The following is a 23,189-nucleotide window of genomic DNA, read 5'->3' on the forward strand; positions in this document are numbered from 1 at the left end:
GACGATAGAAATATAAGATCTGATAATGTTGGAGTCTTGACAAGTAACAGACTGATTTGGAGGAAAATTGTAGATAAGAAGTTAGTAATGATGTAATTTTTTTTTTTTTTTCCCATGTAGTACTATCATATCCTGTACACCCCTTGAGGGTACATGGCAGGAATTTGATGATGATAATATAAAATTATAAGCTTTTTTTGTAACGTTTTTGTGTCACTTTTTTGTCAAGTTATTTGAAACGTTTTGAAACTCAGGGGCTACCCTGAGTGTCGAGTCTTCAAAATTCAAGGAGAACCGGCTTACTAGTGCGTAACTCAGAGGGGGGAAGGTAGTACTCCCCCCCTTTCGAGTCATCAAAATAGAAGAATCTGAAGACCAAGAAAGAGATGGCATGAGACTGGAACAGGCCACCTGACCTAAAATCCATGTTAGGAAGAAGACGACAAGGCAGAGTTCAAACCAATTTTAACTTATGGATCACAAAAGTGGGTTTTGAACAAAAATAAAATGTTCCTCTCGGAATGATTCAAAAGTTTTTTTTCTTTTATTCTAATTGCATGAATTAATAATCTGGGATAGTTTATTTTAAAATTTTTTTATCCATGTAGTACCCATGTAACAAATAATTTATTTGTTACTCTGACGATATATTTCTGGGCAAAAAAATTTCACTCTGAAAAAATAATGCTTCGAAGAAGAAGACGTGCAAGTTGGTGTACACACACAAATTTTTTAAACAGAGCATTATTTTCTGAGAGTGAAGTTTTTTGCTCCGAATCAGAACGATTTACCAGAGGGGGGGAAAAAAAATTCCTCCTCTGGATTAAATCCTCAAAGATAGATATCCTAGAACCTGAACATCAACGTTTCAGTAGAACAAAAATATATTTACAAATATATATTGTTCCATTCCAGAATAATTGCCTGAGGATTAAAGAAGATTAGTTCTTCAGACATTTATTTCAAACTGAGAAAAATTAGAAGGTGGATAGATGATTTTAATGTTTCTGCCATCCATGGCAAAATCATTAAAATAAAAATATCAAAATGACGTTCAGTTGACATCGTTAGCATTCAAGAATGTATGGACAGAGCTGATCTCAGTTAATATGATCACTTAAATACATTGGAAGAGGAAATATTTGCTGATGGTTAATGCTGGGGTGGCAGGAAATACTCAGAGGAAGACCAAGATATAGGTGAATTGCTATAGTTGTGTGCCTTAAAAGACTGAATACAAAACCAACAATATTGACTCCTGGTAGATAGACTAATTTGGGGAAAACTGTCAACAGTAAGTTAGTAATAATGTAAACTTCTCATATAGTAACATAATTATCCCACGTATTCCACTTGAGGGTGCATATCAGGAATTTCAGGATTATGATGAAATAGGGGATAGTCAAGGAATATCTGGAGGAAGCAATATCACATTGTATACCCATGGTCAGGAGGGTAAATCAGGTAGGAGTTAGATGGATAGATGGATGAGTAGTATCATTAAGAATGAGCTGCAAAAACCAAAAATATTGTACAGGGTATATAAGGAGAAAAGTGACAAGTTAATTCATGAACAGTACAAGGATCAGGAAAGAAAGGTGACCAGCATGGTAACTAAGGGAAAATCAGATTAGATGAAATTAGCTGAAGAGGTGAAAGGAAATCCCAAAGTTTTTTTTTGTTATGTGGCAAGTAGGAGGAAGAATGACTATGGAAGGATAACTTTAAATGAGTGCAGATGGTAGATAGCAGAAGCAGATGAAATTGTTGAGCTACTGAGTGACCATTTTGCAAAGGTATATCATTCCAAGTAAAGATATTGTTATGGCAGATGTGACTGGGTCTAATGTGAGAACAGAGATTAATGAATTAGAGGTACTTAAGATACTGCAGAATCTGAATGCAAATACAACTGTGGGATTGGATGGAATATCAGCTCATGTTTTATAAGAATGTGTAGGGGGACTGGCAATGTTTTTGACTAGGACGTTAAATTTAAGTCTCAGCACTTGTAATGTCTCAAGAGAATGGAAGGACGGCAAAATAATTACTTTGTATAAATACAGATCTAAGTTTAGTTTGTGTTAGCAAATTATAGACCAATCAGTATTTAAAGAGTGGTCGTAAAAGTACTGGAAAAGTTGGTCAAAAAGAGAATTCAGGAATGGGTGGGTAAGAATATGATACTCCATGAGGGACAGCATGGTTTTGTGAAGGGTAAGGTCAATGCATTAGTAATCTACACACTTTTTATAATAGGGTGACAGCCTAGTTGGATAAAGGGAATGGCCACACAATAATACTGCTGGATTTTGCAAAGGTACTTGACAAGATACCACATGGAATTCACATGCAGTTATGCAAACTGCAACAAATGAGAATGGATGGGAAACTGGTGATATGGATAAAAGGGTGGTTGATGGACGGATACCAAAAAGTAGTATATAGAGAAGCAGAATCCAGAAGCCATGTGACTAGTGGTGTGCTGCAGGACTAGGACTACTGCTGTGCAATTTGCACATAATCGTTTATGTGATTATGATATAGTAAATATTTTTGAAAGGAGATATTCAGTTGTTTCCTGGTGAGAAAAATAGGTAATAGTTAATCAAGGTGATGTATAGAGCTTGCAGCATGATTTAAGCAGTGTAGGCAGAACATAATGGATGTCAATTTAATGTAGAAAAGTGTAAAATTATGCAATTTGTGAATCTTTGTATCACAAAATGCATAACTTTGCACTTCTTCTAGTAGCAAGGCTTATACGTTGGTCATACATAACTGGTAATTAGCTTACGGAATTAACAACACATATAAAGTATATTAATTAAAGGTAACTTTAATTGGCTTTAATTGTCCTACTTTGGCCAAACAGGCAGGACAGCAAATATCAGGATTTCAGATCACAAAGACTACATCTGGTTTCACCAGTACAGCCACTCTGGGCTGGCAGACCATGCTTTAGATACCCACCATAGAATTCATTGGAAGAAAACTAAAATAATACACCGCAGCAAGTTTAAGTACGAACGATTATTCAAGGAATCAGCAGCAGCTCTACAAAACATTCCAAACCTCAAGAAATTTGGGTGCATGAAACTATCCCAAATTTGGGAGACTTACATTATGAGAACTTCAGCCCAACTGCCAAGACAACCAAATTAACCCGCCAGAGGGCACCATTAGGACTTTAGGAACAATATTAGTTTCTTGCTTTCTTCCTCATTTGCTTTTGTTAGTGCCTGTGTGCACATACCATATTTTTATGTTTCTGAAAATGGCAACGTGACGTTGCGAAATATAGAAGTTATTCATTAAAGTTGCCTTTAATTAATATACTTTATATGTGTTGTTAATTTCGTAAGCTAATTACCAGTTATTTACACTTCTTCACATTAAATTAAATCACATTGAATGAACCCTATTCCAGGAAATTGACGAAACTAGGGATCTGGGAGCAGTGTTAGATAGAGAGTTGAAGTTTTCAGGCATATTGCTAAAGTAGCCAGGATACCTCAGTTATTGAAGAACACAAGCAGAGATAAGAGAGTTATCATTCCTCTTTATAAAGCCTTGATATGACCACATCTGGATTACTGTGCTCATGCCTGGTCACCAGGGTTTATCAGGGATCAAGATGTGGCAGAGAGAGGATCCAGAGGCGAGTGACTACGATGGTAACTGGTCTGTGGAATGCTCCCTATGAGTATAGATTGAAGGTTTGTGGATTGCAAAATCTGGTTGCTAGGTGAAAAAGGGGTAATATCATAGAAACATTTAAGTAACTTAAATGCTTTTATAAGATATTGTTACAGGGAAAATTTTTCAACACTTGGATAGAGGAATGACAAGAAGTCATTCCTGGAAGTTAGGTAAGAGTGTGGTTAGCAAGGGCTAAGGAGTACATTTTTCACTTGTCGAGCAGTGAATGAACGGAATGGGTTGTCTGAGTCAATTGTAAGTAGTTTGTTAATGGTTTCAAGGAGAAGTATGATAGATATCGTGTTCCTAGATTGGGCTGCCTATTGTTTCAGTAGAAAAGAAATATATTTACAAAAAAAAAATATATATATATATATTATATATCATTCAACTCCAGAATAACTGAGAATTAAAAAGGATTCATTCTTTAGAGAATGAATCCTATCCACTCACTAATTTTTCAAACTGAGAAAAATTAGTGAGTGGATAGATAATTTTAATGTTTTTGCCATCCAGGGCAAAATCATTAAAATAAAAATAACAGAATGACATCAGGTGCCCATGCAATAAAAATAATAAATTGGGAGAATAGCATACACATGCTATAAATAATGACTTTATCAAAGAAATAACTCTCAAACAGTGTATAGATCCTACAGCTATGAATGCAAGAATGAATGTTAAGCTTATTTAAGTTTCCTAATGAAACTCATTATCATGCTTTCTAAAACATTTCGATGATTTTTTTTTTTAACTTGTGAAAGAAAAAGAAAAGCACCTGAAAATTTTATCAGATTTTTCATTGAATACTGAATAAAATCACATGTATTCACATTCAGGTCATGTTTATTCGAATATAAATGATTTTTGTTCAATAACTATTATTGCACAACACCTACACAGTGTCTCTGGACTTATTCCTTGAAGCCATTCTAAATAACACTGCATAGTAAAATCATTAATAAATGATTTCTAAGTTGCACTGGAATATATGGTGGAGAAGGGGGAGCTGAAAAGTTCTGATAAACACTTAGAACAAAATTGATATTAAAGCAACTGATAAAACCACAAGAAAGAACATATCTTAAAACACATTAACACCAGTGTTTCATCAAATTGTAATAATTTGTTTTTTTTCTTTTAGGATATATAAGAAGACATGTAAGTTTTGATTATCACAACTTTTCAGCAACACCCTTGTATATGCACTAGAGAAATACCATAATTTCTGCATATATGCAGAAATTCTCTCCCTTAATAATTAAAATTGCCAACTGGTTTTATAAGTTAAAACTTATGAATATAAATATATATATATATATATATATATATACACACACACACATATATGCTCTACATATATTCATAAATTTTGAATTATAAACACTCTACATATATAAAAAGATAAGCCGAAATTTGAAACGTTTTTATGTCACGTTTTTTGTCTTACCGGCTTACCAGCCCGGAACTCGGGGGGGTTGGGCACCGTAAGCGTGGGGAGAGCCCCCTAGTGTGTGTGTATATATATATATATATATATATATATATATATATATATATATATATATATATATATATATATATATATATATATATATATTAGGGTTACCAAGTAATTTTATAAACTTGGTTATTTTACTCAACATAGTTCGTCTAAAGGTGGTGCAACACCAAGGCAACTCATTGTAAAGGTGGGTAAAGCTCTGATCACTATTCTTAGTATTTTTCATAATGTAAAGCACATCTCACTAAGAGATGTATATTGCATATTGTATATTGATAGTTTCAACCTTTTCTCCTCAGTGAGTAGCTAAACCCTAAATACCAAAGTTTTAGTAATACAGAGCCTTATCAACTTTACCTATACAAGTTACTACAAGGTGTTTTTATTTTGAATAAGAATTCAACGAAAGAATTTAACGAAAATGAAAAGGAAATAACTAAAGAAGAATTAGAAATCAGCCTGAAAGAAACAAGAAACGGAAAATCACCTGGAGAAGATAAGCTAGGTTCAGAACTATATAAATATGCAGGAACAAGATTCAAAGAAAGACTCTTATGATTTTTAAATAAAATTTACTCAACTATCCCCCCAATAGAATGGAAAAAAGCAATTGTAATTCCTATCTTTAAAAAAGGTAATAAAGAAGACCCTAAAAACTATAGAGGTATCAGTATACTAAATTCCTGTTACAAAATATATAGCAGAATATTAAATAACAAACTAATGAAATATTCCGAAAACTTTATTCTAGAAGTACAGAATGGATTTAGAAAAGGACGATCGTGTATAGACCCAGCCTTTTGCCTAAAATTAATAATAGAGAAAAGAAGAGAATACAATTTAGAAACACATATTGCATTTATTGACTTTGAAAAAGCATTTGACAAAGTTAAAAGAAACATATTATTTAACATATTAAAAGAAAGACATCCTAAAAGGATGTCTTTCTTTTAATTCCTAAAGACATCCAAATAATATCCTAAAAGCTATCACAAGCATATATGAAAATAATCAAATACAAATAAGATTAAATCACGAGCTATCATATACGAGAGAGATAAACCAAGGGGTCCGACAGAGATGTCCTCTCTCAGCAACTCTTTAATATCTACTTAAATGAAATAATAATAAAATGGAATGAAAATTTACGTCAAGGAATTAAACTTTCTCTTACAGTTAACTTAAACACTCTCCTCTTTGCTGACGACCAAATAATAATCACAAATTCTGAAGATAAACTACAGAAAGCTATTTTAGATCCAAATGAGATATCCAAAGATTATGGTATGATAATATCAACAGAAATATCAAAAACTATGGCCTTTAAAGGACAAGATCCAGCAGGAATTAAAATAGTAATAGATAACAAGATCTTAGAACAGGTGAATTCATTTAACTACCCAGGATGTATGATCACATACGAAAATGAAAAAGATATAAACGTAAAAATTGCAAAATATTTAAAATTAACAGGTGTAATTAACTCTATATTTAAACCAAACCTAGTTCAAAAACAAACCAGACTAAAAGTATACAATACATTAGCCCTACCAGTCTTAATGTATGGAAGTGAAATCTGGATAATAAAACAAAAAGACAAACAAAGATTTGTTTGTCTTTTTGTTTATGAGGTTTATGAGAAAAACTGCAAAGTATACCCTATTTGATCACAAAAGAAACGAAGATATTATGAAAGAATTAAACCAAGAACCAGTAATAGAAAAAATTAAAAAATATAAACATAAATGGATGGAACACGTTCAAAAAATGAAAACAGAAAGACTACCAAAACAAGCCTTAAAGTACAAGCCATTATGAAAAAGAAAACTAGGATGTCCTCTTAAACGATTCAATGATGACTTCTAAGGCCGGAACAGACCATGGTAGGCCTAAATCCTTGATACGCATGATCTCTGGAGGAGATATAGATGTAAATAAGTTTTTTTACCTTGGGTAATGTATATTAGGGTTACCAAGTAATTTTATAAACTTGGTTATTTTATTCCTAATCCCAAGTAAGCAATCAGTTAAGTTTGTGCCTCAAGGTAGTTCAAGTTTAAAGGTGGTGCAACACCAGGGCAACTCATTATAAAGGTGGGTAAAGCTCTGATCACTATTCTTAGTATTTTCCATAATGTAAAGCACATCTCACTAAGCGATGTATACTGCAATACGTTATGGGTGGGGTCACTACCCAGACCGGTTTCAACCTTTTTTGAGGTCTCCTCAGTGAGTAGCTAGACCCTAAATACCAAGCTTTTAGTAATACAGAGGCCTTATCAACTTTACCTATACAAGTTTCTACGAGGTGTTTTTATTTTGATTAAGAATCTCTGGAGGAGATATAGATGTAAATAAGACCTTTAGACTTAAATTATGTTCAGGCGCAAACTTAACTGTTTGCTTACTTGGGATTAGGAGTAAAATAACCAAGTTTATAAAATTACTTGGTAACCCTAATATACATTACCCAAGGTAAAAAAACTTATTTACATCTATATCTCCTCCAGAGATTCTTATTCAAAATAAAAACACCTTGTAGTAACTTGTATAGGTAAAGTTGATAAGGCCTCTGCATTACTAAAACCTTGGTATTTAGGGTCTAGCTACTCACTGAGACCTCAAAAAAGGTTGAAACAGGTCTGGGTAGTGACCCCACCCATAATGTATTGCAGTATACATCTCTTAGTGAGATGTGCTTTACATTATGGAAAATACTAAGAATAGTGATCAGATCTTTACCCACCTTTACAATGAGTTGCCCTGATGTTGCACCACCTTTAGACTTGAACTATGTTCAAGTGCAAACTTAACTGTTTGCTTACTTGAGATTAGGAGTAAAATAACCAAGTTTATAAAATTACTTGGTAACCCTAATATACATTACCCAAGGTAAAAAAACTTATTTATATATATACATATATATATATATATTTCAAAAAATAGATTTAATGACTCCAAGACCGAGATAACATATAAAGATTTTAATGACAAATACTACTAGTTTCGGCATATAGCTGCTATATGCCGAAACTAGTAGTATTTATCATTAAAATCTTTATATGTTATCTCGGTCTTGGAGTCATTAAATCTATTTTTTGAAATGTATAGCTGCTATATGCCGAAACTAGTAGTATTTATCATTAAAATCTTTATATGTTATCTCGGTCTTGGAGTCATTAAATCTATTTTTTGAAATGTATAACAACCGAGTAAAAACTAATCGCCACATATATATATATATATATATATACAGGGTGTTCGGGATAAATTTGACATATTTATAATTAATTATATTTTTCCGTAAGTTACATGTATTAACACACACTTCTCTTCATTTAAAAGTTTGGACCCTTCTTCATTCATATACAAGATGTCAGAAAGGATGGATAGCTGGAACCCACCTGAATCATGGAAGAGAATAACTTGTATCATGATGATTCGTGCCCGCCATCAAAATAAGGATATTACGACTGCTGCCCAATGCTCCCTGAATACAGTAAAAATAATCAGGCATGAACTAGAGACTTGCAATGGTGACTACGAGGATGTAGCAAGAAGAAAGATCCCTAGCAGACGATCTGATTGCGTTCGTACAGCAGAATTCCTCGCAAATCTGCAGGAACAGGTGTTGAAGAACCCTGGCATTGGAATTCGGGCTTTGTTCGTGGAGTTGCTAACTGTAGTCAAGCCCTGGATAACAAGGGTAGCCAATGGTAGGCCGTATGTATGGCAGCAGGATTCGGCCCCTTGCCACACCTCTGGGAAAAGTCAAAAATGGTTGTCTGAAAATTTCTACGACTTCACCAGTCCAAATGTTTGGCCTCCAAACTCCCCAGACCTTAACCCCATGGATTATTTTGTATGGGGCGCAGTTGAAAAAGACACCAATCGCACTTCCAGTAATACAAAAGCCCAGTTAATGGATAAAATTAAAACAGTTTTTGTGGCCCTTCCCAGGGAGACTGTAGCATCAGCTTGTTCGAGGTTCCGAAGCAGAATTGAAGCTGTGATCGATGCTAATGGTGGTTATTTTGAGTAAATCTTGTTGATAGTATTGTAATTAACTCTGCCTGTAATGTTTTTTTGTCAATTCATTAAATTTAATAGATACAAAGAAGATTTTCTTTTTCCTTACGAAACTGTCAAATTTATCCCGAACACCCTGTATATATATATATATATATATATATATAGTAATGCTTTAAATTTTTGAGCAGAAGTTCAAGCTTGTAAAATTGAAATGTGGGGAGAAATGCTGGTATAAAGATTAAAAGTAGATATTAATAGTAATAACTTTTCCCATGAATAAGGAATATCTCAGAAATACATCATCGTAAGTGAAATTAATTTTCTGAAATAATTAAAACAATAATTTTATAATTAGTTTCAAATTAGAATTTGGATAATTTTAAAAATTTTTATGCTGCAGCAGAGAGAACCTTGGCAAGGATATCCTGAACACATACTGGAAGATCGAGGAGACTGTTGAGAGTTCTCTATTTGAGAAGCCGAACATGGATTCGTAGAAAGCTGAGGACTTGTTGCCACAGACTCAAAGAGGTGAGAAAACACTACTTTAATCACAGTTCCACACCAGAGTAACTGAAGTTGCTTCTTAACATACATAAGTGATTCATGTAATCTGAAATGAAAACAGGTATTAAAAGACATTGTCTCTTTTTCAGAGAATTTCAAACTTTTCATTTTAATTATAACCTAATATTTAAGCCTAACTATCTGTACCAGGATTGACAAATAGAATTCATTTACCATACCAAAAATTAAATATTAAAGTCTCTGTAATCCACAGTAATTATGTCTATGTACATAGAAGGTAAATAGATATACCTAATTTTGACATCTTAAGATTATCTAGTATTGTTAAGTATTTTGTCAGAATAAAAATATTTTCTTCTTTGGTGCATCAATCTGAAAATTGGTAAATATAGCAGCACATCACAACATCCTATCTTGTGACTTCCTTTTTCTCTTCATAACTCTTAGCACCAGTTAGCATCATTATGTTATTTATATATGAAATTCTTGGTCTGCCTCGTGGCCTCTTTCCTTCTACAGTCCCCTCCATTATTTCTGTAATCAGTCCCCCATGCCTCAAATGGTGTACAATTAGGCTTTTTCTTCTCTTATTGATGTGTTTCATTAATGACCGCCCTTCATGAACTATATTCAGAACTTCATTACTTTTCTTTTCTGTCCAACTAATTTTCATCATCTTTCTCCAGCACCAAATTTCAAAATGCCTAAATGTTGGAATTTCAAATTCCAACTTTTTCATGTCTTGTTTTGTTAGAGTCCAGGCCTCACAACCATATAATGCAATGCTCCATATGTATGTTTTAATCATATTCTGAATAAAAATATATTCAGCCAATATCCAAGATATTGATTTACCTTCACAGGAATTAAAAAGAAAATCACTGCCAAAATTGTACTGCATAGTGAAGTACATCATCTTAGTACTTAAAATGCTAGGATGCAAACTGCAATCTTGAAGCACTTTGAGATCCCAGTTTACAACCCAGACCACCGACAGGTGTCCATAGAGGATACTCCACTCTACTCTTTCGTCCACATGTTTCAGTTAGTTTTGTGTTGCCTTTGTGCGTGTGTTACAAGTCTCATTTTGTATTCCCTGACTATGATGTCTCTCTAAATGAGATAAAGTAGTGGAGAGCATTAAATAATATTTTTAATAATTTCCTAGTGCTATTTCACTCCATTAAACTTTTATCTTAAGTTTTTTCACAAGAACATAAGCCTTAACACATGGATGTGGTGAGGTTGTATGTAAGGATAGAAAAATCAGAACTCCATAGCAGACTCAGGAAGTTAAAGTAAGCATATTGAAAGTTCCTGGCATGTTATCTTAGAGAATACAGAGAAAAATTCGTATAAAAATTATGACGTAAGCAGAAGAATTCATAAAATATTAATACCAGAATCACTTATGTTTATTATTTTTATTTGTAAAATTTTCGACTAAGTTTCGTAGCCATTATCAACACAGTTATAAGAAAACTCTAAAAAGAACAACAACTTAATTGAAAGCATGACGTGCAGGAGAAAGAATGTGCTTTCAATTAAATTGTTTCTGGAGTTTTCCTATAACTGTATCGATAATGGCTATGAAACTTAGTCGAAAATTTTACGAATAAAAATATCAAACTTAAGTGATTCTGTTTTAACATTTTATGATGACAGAGAATAATGTAAAAAAAAAAAAAAAAGAAAAGCACTGTGCAAAACTAGCTAAACAAAAGTCATGGGAAAGCTTTCGTAAAAACACAGAAAATAAATATCAATAAAGTGGCAGAATATTCTGGGGGCTATTGAAAAAAAAACTTAGAAATGGAGGAAAAAGAATCAGAGATGATAAAGGTGAAATGTCGACTGAAGATATTCTAGATATCTGGAGTAATTACTTTGAAGAACTGCTAAATTAAACAAGTAGTATCAGTACAGTGGTGGAAAACTCCCAACAGGAATGCATATCGATACTTGAAGTAGAAAAAGTCATCAAAAACATGAAATGCAGAAAGGCAGCTGGAGTAGATGAAATTCAACCGTAATGTTCAAATATGGAAGTATAAAATGGAAGTATAAAAATCTGACAGTGGCTACATTGTACAATTCATAAGGCTTGGTCAGAGGGTCAAATTCCATATTCAAGTAGAGCTCTCATAGCACTCATCAATAAAAAGGGAAATAAAACTGAATGTGAGAATTAGAGATTTTCCCTGCTGAGTGTTCCTGGCAAGATTCATGCAAGTATACTTGAGAAATTGCTAAGAAAAATTGTGGAAGGGAAGCCTGGTGAAGAACATGCCGAATTTAGGCCAAATAGAGGTTGTTAGGATTAGAAATAGTAGAGAAATCTTGGAATATGACAAGGTGCCCAGAGAAAAGCTTTTCAAAACACTACAAGTTATATGGTGTAAATGGGACATTATATCAGCCAATATATATAGTCTATTTCAGCTGTAAGTCAGCAGTTAGAATTGAATGAGGTATGAAAGATGGTCTAACATTAAATCAGATGTGCAGTATATCTCCACTGTTATTATTATCTATATGGATCATATCATGAACGAAAATGGTATTAAATCTGATACCAAAATTGGTGATGTTAGTGTTATACTTCTGAATAAATCCAATACAACAGGCCTGCACAACTTGATTGTCTTTGAGGGCCAAACCCAACTTGGACCACCTGACCAAGGGCCAGATCTTCAGACCTTGAATCTTAGACTAGTCCACTCCAGCTAAACTTAAGTAAATTTGTCAGTAGGTCTATAGTAAATACTAATTAATATGCATATTTAAATTTTTTAGAGAGTTACAATTAAAATTATTTACAAATAGATATAGCTGCAAAATTTCTCAATAAAAACGACTTAAACATAAACACAAAGTTTACTAATAATTTCACTGAGAATATCACACTTATTCTCAGTGAAATATCAGTGACTGAATGTCACAATGTGACACATTGCATTTCTTTGTTGCCACTATTTTATCAAAGTTTGGTGTCATGCTTGAAGTGGCTGTTCTTAATACGGCCTCTAAATTGATATCACTTAAAGATGAACGCTGTTTGGTTTTGTTCAAGTTCATGACCGAAAATGTTTGTTCACAAGTATATGTGCTCCCAAACATACAAAATACCTGGTAGGCAGTATCCAACAAACTGTTAAATTTATCCTGATCCAGAATAGAATAAAACTCTTGTAAAGTACTCTCCCTATGCTTGACCTGATAGTTTTCAGAACACTGGAGATCAATAACTTCCATCTGGAGTTCGGCAGGTAGATTTCCTGCTTTGACAGAAAATGGATCCTCAATTACTTTCATTACTCAATGGCATTCTTTTCTGAAACTTCTCACTTAGAAGTGATATGTGCTTCTTATATTTTTCACCCACCATTGAATGATATTCTGATGGAATATTCTGTCCACAAGTTAAGAAATGTGACATATCCCTCTTAGCAAGTTGATTTTCAAACAAACTTAATCATTTTGAATGCCTTTATAAGAGACATTAACTGAAAAACAAACTTATTTCCTTGAAGCTGTAAGTTAAGGTCATTCAAGTGACCCAAAATATCACACAAGAAAAATAAACCTTGATTCCATTCTTCATCCATTATTTTTGGGAATGGAATTTTTCCATATCTTCTTGAGATTCCAAAAATTCAACTAGTTCATTTTTTAGAGTGGCAAAGTGTGACAAAACTTTACTGTGGCTCAACCAATGTACAGTGTGGTATGGTAGATCCCCATACTCAGCATCATTTTCTTCTAGAAACTCCTGAAACATTCTGTTTCAAACCTCGAGCTCAAATATAGTTGACCAGAGCAAATACTACTTTAATCACATGATCAAACTGCAAAACCTTTGAACATAACACCTGCTGATGAATTAAGCAGTGAAATTTTGTCAATGGTTCACCTGCATACTGTTCAATAAATGCTACAGCACCAACATTTTTTCCATGCATAGGTGGGGCATCATCAGTGCAAACTGCTACTAAATTCTTGAAATTTAAGGATAGTTTTTCGGTTACACACATCTTAACATTTTCTGTGATCTCCTTTCCTGTTGTTCTTCCTTTCATTGAACACAAACCAGCAAGCTCCTTACTCACCTCAAAATTCTTATTAACGCCTCTTACATATATTAAAAGCTGTGCAGTATCTTTCACGTCAGTACTTTCATCCATAGCAAGCGAATAATAGACAAATTCACTAACCGATTTTTGCAGGTTATCTTTAAGATCCTCGGCAATATCAGCCACCCTGCACTGAACAGTCATACAAGACAAACTGATATTTTCAGAATTATTTTTATTATCAGGATACAATTTGGAAACAGCAATCATCGGACACTTTTTTTTTTTTTTTTTTATTTTATCAACTCTCCCTCAGTAAACGATTTGCCAACACAAACCATTTCGTGTGATATTTTTAAGCTTACCTTTGTGGCAACTTCATTTGCAGATGTCACTTTTTTAAAGGCTTGTTGCTCACTGCTAAGGAATTTCAATAACTTTGCTGCTTTTATTTGCTTTTCACTTGCATCCAACCTGCTAAGGTTAGGATGTTTCGATTCAAAATGACATCTCAGATTGTATTCTTTCGGCACAGCGATAGATTCCCAGCAAACAATCCACACTATTTTGTCCTTACACAATGTAAAAAAAATATTTGTTTGTCCATTCAGGGTTAAATGCTCGATATTCCGAATCTATTTTATGCTTTTTACTTAAGCTCATTGTGTCGAGATTGACAATATTAATTACAATTAAACTTTGTAATTAATTAATGATGAAAAACTCACAATAATGCAAGTTATGATAACAGTTATGTAATGTATTGCTCCAGTTACAACCAACCACTACACTGCCAAAACCAGTCAAGGCACAGCCAACTTTGCGTAATACGATTCGTTCTTGTTCGTAGACATCAAGTCGTTATCACTGAGATGTAACTTTGAATTTCCCCGCAGTGACACTAGCACTAACAAAACCTCGAAGCGATTGTAATAATTTGTTATTAAATATGACAGTGGGAATAACTCCAAATGCAATTTATTATCGAGTTGAAAGAAACATGATTGTGACATTAATCGCATGAACGTAAACATGCAGAGTCTTAGTAAAAATTTAATTCAATGCTAGGAAAAAATCATCTAATTTCATATTCCCCCGTATGATTAAATAATTTCAATCAGGCAGACGGGCCAAAATAAATAGCATTGCAGGCCGCAGGCCATATGTTGTGCAGGCCTGCAATACAAGTTTGCAAGATTCAATGACTAAACTGAATAACTGTCGTAATTAATTTGGTATGAAAATTAGCAATAAAAAGACAAAGAAAACAAACAGAAACATTGACAACATCAATATATCCTGAATGGTGAACCTATAGAAGTAAAACATATCAGCTAATTAGGCACAATTTTTTGTGAAGATGGTAAATTAAATATGGAAATTGATAACACAATTAGTAAATTAGAAACTGTCATATCAGAGGTCATATCTTTGATCAAGTGTTTCATTTCTAACCCAGCTCTCAGATCCATAAGTTACAATTGGTTTGAACACTCTTGTATACAGCTAATTTAGTGTTTTAGCTTTTTTTTCTTATTCCATATAAATTTATTCAACTGACTTCCTACCATTCATGGTTTTTTTTTTTTTTTTTTTTTTTTTTTTTTTTTTTTTTTTTTTACTAATTTTTATTGTAACCACCCACTAGATGCCATCTGGCTCAGCTCTGTAAATTAGGATTAAGATTCTTTGTTGTAGCTTCACCTTGTGATTAAGATGACCAATTAGCATTTGGCTAAATATATTTCCATAATAAAATTACTATATTGTTGTAAATACATGTCTAATAAATTTTTATTAAAATTTATTAATAAAAGTTTCATTAAAATTTCATCAAAAACAGTCCTCAGGTGACTCAAACCAAAACCATTCAAATGCAGTCTGTCTCACTTATACATTTCCATTTGTCCTTTAAATTATAACCTGCATCACAAAATGTACTGTTTTCTTCTTATACAGCTGTCAGCACACTGTTCAATCTTTGCTCAGCATCTCAACTCACCACTATCATATCTGGGCACACTTAACTACCTCTCCAACTATACTCATCATTTATTCTCCTAATGTCCATTCTCACATTCTCCTTGTTACCAACCAAATCATTCTTTTTTTACTACCAACTGTTTTGATTCCTCGTATTCAATTCTGCAATCCATCTGCTCATTCTACCTCCAGGAAAACAAACCTTAGGCATCTTCTCATTTGCTACACTTATATAAAATCTTTAGTTATCTATTTCATATGGCCATCTTTTGTTCCACTTTTCAATGAATATAATTCTCATTTCACTACCACATATGTTCATCTGTTGCCTCATCTTCACCACCAATGCAAACTTCGCATATCTTGTGTCGTCTTCAATTCTGCTTTTGTCTTGAATACTTTCTTATTGCTATTTACACTCACTGCTTCGTTAAGTTAGCCGGTTTCTCACTGCCTTTCACCCCATCTTATCAGTTCAACACACGATTTACATCTTACCACCAATCCTTATTTTTGCTAATTTGTGTAATATCATATATAATATCCTGCAAAATCTATATACAGAAGAATTAATAAATAAGAGGAAAGAAGTTTTTTTTTTTTTTTTTTTTTTGCATGGAGAATGGGAAAAACATGAAATGCATTGCCTGAGAGGATGGAAATGAAGACAAAGGTAAAGTTTAAGTAGTGTAACAGATTGTGTTGTCTAAGGTGGGCCTCCCATGATGAGTCATGACTCCATGAGAACTGGAATAATAAAATATTTTGCATTGTTTCATTTCTGAGACAATTCACCACTTTTTTTTTTTTTTCAATAGTTATAGTCAAGTGTTTTAAGATATATTTAAAATGCTTTGTAGGTGTTACTGATGCAAGGGATTGCTTCAGGACTGAAAGAATTACTCATTTCATTATATGGTAAAAATGACAATAACCAGTGGTCCCACTTCAAACAGCTGAATGCACCCCACTCATTACTCCTCCACCAAACTTTACTGTGGGTACAATACATAGTGGAAAAAAGCGTTTACCAGGATGCCTCCATACCCACACTGCAGCAGCTGAATACAGGTGGTATGGCAACATATGAACTCAGTGACTTTGAGAGAGAGAGGCGTCATCGTGGGCTGTCACATATGTTTTCCACTGATCAACTGTCCAGTTCAGATGCTCTTTGCACCAGGCCAGATGAGTCGTTTTGTTCACTGTTGTGATGTTCAGCTTGTGTGCTGCTGCTCTTCCGTGACCATGGAGTTTTGGAGTAAATGGAGTTTTTTTGTACAGTATTAGTGCTCACAATGGTGTTACTGGCGCTCTTGAACTCATCACAGGGTCTGTGCTGATTGTAGCTGGTTTTTGTGTGCCACCATTTTAACACCTTCCTGTCCCTGTCAGTCATTAATGGCAGCCACCCTGGGTGTTTTCTTGCACTAGTGATGCCAGAACATATCTATTTGTTGATCACATAACCAACCATTGATTTTGGATGGTCCAGTTGAGTGGCAATGGCACGTATGGGCATGCCACCAATGTGACAGCCCATGGCACCTCTCTCTCGAAGTCACTGAGTTCACTTTGTGTTGCCATACTACCAGTCTTCAACTGCTACAATGAAATACTGCTTCCTACTATCTGTATGCTGCATTTTATATTATTAACAAACCTAGAATGTTCCATAACTTCAAATAACAGGGGTGTCTGGACAATTATTGATATTTAGTGTAGTTTGTGTGGATATTGAAATAAAATTTAAGACAGGCAAGCTCAGAGAACATTTAAAATAAATCCCCAACTATGCATGCTAGATTTATGGAGTATCATAATGTAGTGTTAAGTGCATAATGGCCAAGATCTGCAAGTGCCAGATCTTAACTTGGATGTAACAAGACCAGATCTCGGAAAGAATAATTCCTTTACAAATTAGATATCACTAGTAAAATGAGGAAAATAACCCAAAAGCAACATATGTGAAACATTTGTCTTCATACAATGTAAAGATGATGAAATATTCTTGATATCTCACATACACACACTGCTATTTCTGGTGATAGTATATTTACTGTATGTAAATTATAGAAATTTATTGTCAGAATGTTCTGGATGCAGCATCTCCAAATATAGTGCCTCTATAGCACAAATGGAAGAACAGTACGTTGTGCCTTTCAACTGGAAAATACCCAAGTTTGTTTCTAGTTGTTAGAGAAGAATCTTTATATGGGCTTTTTCATTTGAAGACGAGTTAGACTTGAATTTTTCATCCCGCACACAGGCAAATCACCCTTCAGAACACACACACACGTGCAATTTACAGACAAAAATACTGTTGGTGGTGAGGAGTGGTAGATGGCAGTTATATGTAATAGAAAAATTACCATATTTGCCGGCGTATAAGACACACTGGCCTATAAGACACCCCCCCCCCCCTCTTTTATACACATTTTTTTTTAGGAAAAAAAGATTTTTTAGTTCCTCTTCCCGATTCCACTAAGTTCTTATCATTTTCTCAGTTGAGGGTGGCCCAAAATGCCTCTCTGCAACCCTGTTTTCATGTTCTTTAGCATAGCAATCACACGTAGCTTGTATGCAATATTGTAGCAATGCCGACGTTTTCCAGCCATAATTTGCCGAGAAATTTAGAGAAAATTTAATGGCAGAAATTTATCACTGTTCACAAAAACCGTGACAACAACTGGAAAGTTGAAACGTACAGGAATACAGCTGCAATGTTCGATGACAGCGCATGCACATCCACTGAACTCTATGTAACTGGAATGCTAACACACTGCAAAGAAGCAAGAAAGAAATTGCATAACTTGGAACAGAGAAAATTTCCAGAAATGAAAGTAATAAAAAACTGAGTATCGGTATAAGATGCACCCTGTTTTTCAGAACTATTTCCAAAGAAAAAAAGTGTCTTATACACCGGCAAATACAGTAAGTAGTATGGAAGGTGTTTAGATGTGTATAGCAGAGTGGAATAGAATACCTTGCTGCAATGAGTCCTTGGACCAGTTGGAGGCGTCACATAACAATAATATTACCATGATTGCCATTTCAGAATATTTATATTCAAATATTGGATTATAATGATATTATAAAAGAGAACAGTATGGAGAAAAAATTACTTACCTTGGTTTTAAATGCTATAGGTGCTGCAGCATTCAAATCCTGGAAAGCATAGTGAGGGAAAGGAGAAAATAAAATAAAAAAAGTTAGCCTGGAATTTTTGAAGAAATAATGGATAATCAAATAGGGGATTGGGAAAAATTTCTTTCTCACTGGAATGCTCTGAAAGAACATGGATGAAATGCCATTTGAAAGAAATGGTTACACCGATTCCTGCCTTCCCTATACCTTTTCCCTGAATACTGTGTTATCCTTCCAATCTCTTCAAATATTCCAAACTATTTTTTTTTTTCTTCTCAAATAAACTCCCTTACCTCACTATGCCAAGCCAACACTGAATAACTATTAAAAACAAGGCAAGATAGTTTATCTCCTTATCATGCTCATTTATTTTATTTATTTTTTAATCCAATGTTCAAGCCAGCTGATCTAAGATTAAAGCTCTGCTAATTAAAGAAAAAATGCAAATGAAACAGTAGAGAATTGCTGTAATAATGATCATCTGTTTTATACAGAAATATCTTTAATAGATATTCTCTGAATTTTAAGTATTTAAAATGATGGGCAGTTCTTGTCTCATCATTCATCATGTCCCTTCTACCTACGATAGGTTATAAAGTCAGCATACAATAGTTCATGAACATTTTAAGAATTAAATGATCAGAAAATCTCTGCTCTATAGACCAAACAGAACAAAAATTAGCATGGTGATCTCAAAGTGGATGATGAAAATCATGTTCAGGAGACTATATAATTATCATTCTGCAAACACCACTAAGGACTTATTGTGGAGGCCATCACTCCACAATAAATGATGACCTCCACTATTAGCCCACCATCTACACTACTTAATCCTCTTCCAATCCACAACAACCCTATGCACCATATACTCATAATGACATTTAATTTTCTGTCTGTAAACTGTGTCATCATGCCAATCAAGGATTTAGGCTTAGAGTGTCCTGTTCCAGCTTAAGAAGTCATCGTTGAATCTTTTAAGAGGACGTCCTGGTTTTCTTTTTCCTAATGGCTTGCACTTTAAGGCTTGTTTTGGTAATCTTTCTGTTTTCATTCTTTGGATGTGTTCCATTCATTTATGTTTATATTTTTAAATTTTTTCTATTACTGATTCCTGGTTTAGTTCTATCATAATTTCTTTTGTGATCAAATAGAATATACTTTGCAGTTTTTCTCATAAACTTCATTTCAGCTGTTATTAATCTTTGTCTTCTTGTTTTATTGTTCAGATTTCACTTCCATACAATAGGACCGCTATGGCTAATGTATTGTATACTTTTAGTCTGGTTTGTTTTTGAACTAGGTTTTGGTTTGAATATAGAGCTAATTACACCTGTTATTTTTAAATATTTTGCAATTTTTACGTTTATATCTTTTTCATTTTCGTATAGTAGTTAAATGAATTCACCTGGTCTAAAATCTTATTATCTATTACTATTTTAGTTCTTACTGGATCTTGTCCCTTAAAGGCCATAGATTGATTTTTCTTGATATTATCATTCTATAATCTTTGGCTAACTCATTTTAGATTTAAAATATCTTTCTGTAAGTTATCTTCAGAATTTGTAATTATTATTTGGTCATCGGTAAAAAGGGGAGTGTTTAAGTTCACAGTAAGAGAAAGTTTAATATCTTGATGGAAATTTTTATTCCATATTATTATTATTTTATTAAGGTAAATATTAAAAAGAGTTGCTGAAAGAGGAACATCCCTGTCAAACTCCTTGGTTTCTCTCTCGTATATGATAGCTCATGATTTAATCTTATTTATATTTGATTATTTTCATATATACTTATGATAGCTTTTAGAATATTATTTGGTATTTGTTTTTCTTTTAATATGTTAAATAAAATTCTTCTTTTAACTTTGTCGAATGCTTTTTCAAAGTCAATAAATGTAATATGCATTTCTAAATTGTATTCTCTTCTTTTCTCTATTATTAATTTTAGGAAAAAGGCCGGGTCTACACATGATCGTCCTTTTCTAAATCCATTCTGTACTTCTAAAATAAAGTTTTCAGAATATGTTATTAGTTTATTTAAAATTCTGCTATAAATATTTTTTTTTTTTTTTTACAGGAATTTAGTATACTTATACCTCTATAGTTTTTAGGGACATCTTTAGTTTTAAAAACAGGATCACAATTGCTTTTTTCCATTCTATTGGGGGGTTATCAGTTGAATAGATTTTATTTAAAATTAATAGGAATCTTTCTTTGAAACTTGTTCCATATTTATATAGTTCTGAACCTATCTTCTCCAGGCGATTTTGCGTTTGTTCTTTCAGGTTGATTTCTAATTCTTCTCTAGTTATATCCTTTTCATTTTCATTAAATGTTTGGCAGTTATCTTTTTTAAAATATTTATCTGTCGACAATTCTGTATAGAAATTTAGAAATTCTTCTAATTTCAGTTCGGTGTTTAATTTTATGTTTTCTTTAGTATATGCATTTAAGTGTTTCAAATTCTTATACATTGGGTCTTATTTTATATAAATCATGTTCTAAATTAGAAACAAATTTGTTCCATTATTCTCTATGTCTTTTTCTGACTTCTCTTGCAGCCAAAGCTCTTATTCTTTTATATTCTATTTCGTCTTATAATTTTTTACTGCTTAACTATTTATGATAAGCTTTTTACCTTTTGATTATATCATCCCATATCTTCAGTTTTTTCCCTTTTATTGAATTTTTTGGTCTTTCCTAAGCTTTCATTTGTTGCTGCATTTAGTATCATTTTTATATTAAACCATTCTATTTCTATTTCTTCATTTTGTTTTATCTAAATATTGGTTAATTCTTTGTTCATATAGCCATTGTATATTTATGTCATTTAATATACTAGTTTTATAAATTATGTGTGTTCTCTAGCCAATTTGTGTGTAGAGTAAGTTGTACATAAGTTCTGTATACAGCAAGGTGTAGCTTTAATGGTTGTTTTGACAAGTAGGCTTTCATATAGAAATAAAAATTATGTTTTGAACATTGAAAAAGATAAACAGAAGGAAGAAAGTGAAGATGACTGATTAAATGACTTTTTAAAGAAAACCAGTAACTAAAATTGCAAGTATTTTTTGATTATTTTTAAGAATTTATGGATTTATTGATTTACTTGAATTTTTTTCATGAATTTCATAAGAGATAGATCAACTGTAAGATAGCTTTTAGTCAGTTCATTAGAGAGAGACAGAGAAAAATGGTGGCCTTTTCTTTGGTTCTCAGCAGGATAAAGATGTTTTTACTTCTAAAGAAAAAAATAACTGTTTCTTTAAACTTGTATCAGAAGTGATGCAATCAAATTAACTAAATATGCTCTTTAGGATATACCAAAAGTGAAGATATGCAAATATTGGTTTTATGTCTCCACAGGCTACTTTCTTAGTCTAATTTCAGTTTTACTTTTAATAAAAAATTTTCTCATTAAACCTACTCCATACCATACTTTTGCATCCTATAATGATGCTTGTTGCTCTTTTGCCTTCTGCTATGTTTATTAATGACTATATTCTAAGTTCCCATAGATTGCTAATATACCAAGTGACTGGATGAAGAGTACTTTCATTCCACCCTAATGAAATACTTATGAAATATTAGTGGTTTATATTAAATTCCTTATTTAAAATGTGTGCAGTCATTTAATCATGTATGCATCATGTTAGTATCAGCAATCAAACTGATTAACATCAATTACTGAAAGGTATTTATAGGATTAATAAAGAGGAAATATAAAGAGGAATATGGTATGAAGGTCAGAAATAACAAGACAGACAATGAAAATAGGCAGAAGTATTGAAAATGTCAACTGCATTGTGAATGGAGAACCTGTGAAACAAGTAAAACATTTCAGCTACTTAGGCACAATTTTTAGTGAAGATGGTAAATTAAATATGGAAATAGACAACAGAATCAACAAAACTGGCATGGTAGAAAGTCAATTGAATAAATTCATATGGAATAAGAGAGAAACTAGTCAGAACACTAAATCAGCTGTAATCAAGACACTGTTCAAACTAGTTTTAACTCATACATCTGAGAGATGAGTCAGAAGTAAAACGCTTGACCAAAGACTAGAGAAAGCAGATATGAGAAAGATTAGAGGCGTGAACAGATGGCATCAATGGCAATATCATATTAAAAATGAGGATATTAGGAAAGAACTTGACATTGTCAGTATCCAGGAATTCTTTTATAACAATATCCTTTACAGTTCTTAGCCAATGGCTA

General features: G+C 33.0%; 1 protein-coding gene across 4 annotated transcripts in view; it reads right to left on the bottom strand.

Moving 5' to 3' along the window:
* The window catches only part of LOC150108868 (ubiquitin-protein ligase E3B), a 552,093-nt gene that overhangs the window by 243,156 nt on the left and 285,748 nt on the right, over positions 1–23,189 (bottom strand). For 3 of the 4 annotated variants that reach the window (XM_090410470.1, XM_090410479.1, XM_090410497.1), the window contains one exon: positions 9,649–9,851. In XM_090410470.1, coding sequence (XP_090266596.1) covers positions 9,649–9,851 — 203 coding nt within the window. The remainder of the gene's footprint in view (positions 1–9,648; positions 9,852–23,189) is intronic. The other variant, XM_090410488.1, reaches the window with a different exon arrangement.

Source organism: Typopeltis vanoorti, chromosome 2 (assembly GCF_054136105.1).
Source record: "Typopeltis vanoorti isolate ZY-2024b chromosome 2, IOZ_Tvanoo_1.0, whole genome shotgun sequence".
In the NCBI taxonomy this organism is placed as follows: domain Eukaryota; kingdom Metazoa; phylum Arthropoda; class Arachnida; order Uropygi; family Thelyphonidae; genus Typopeltis; species Typopeltis vanoorti.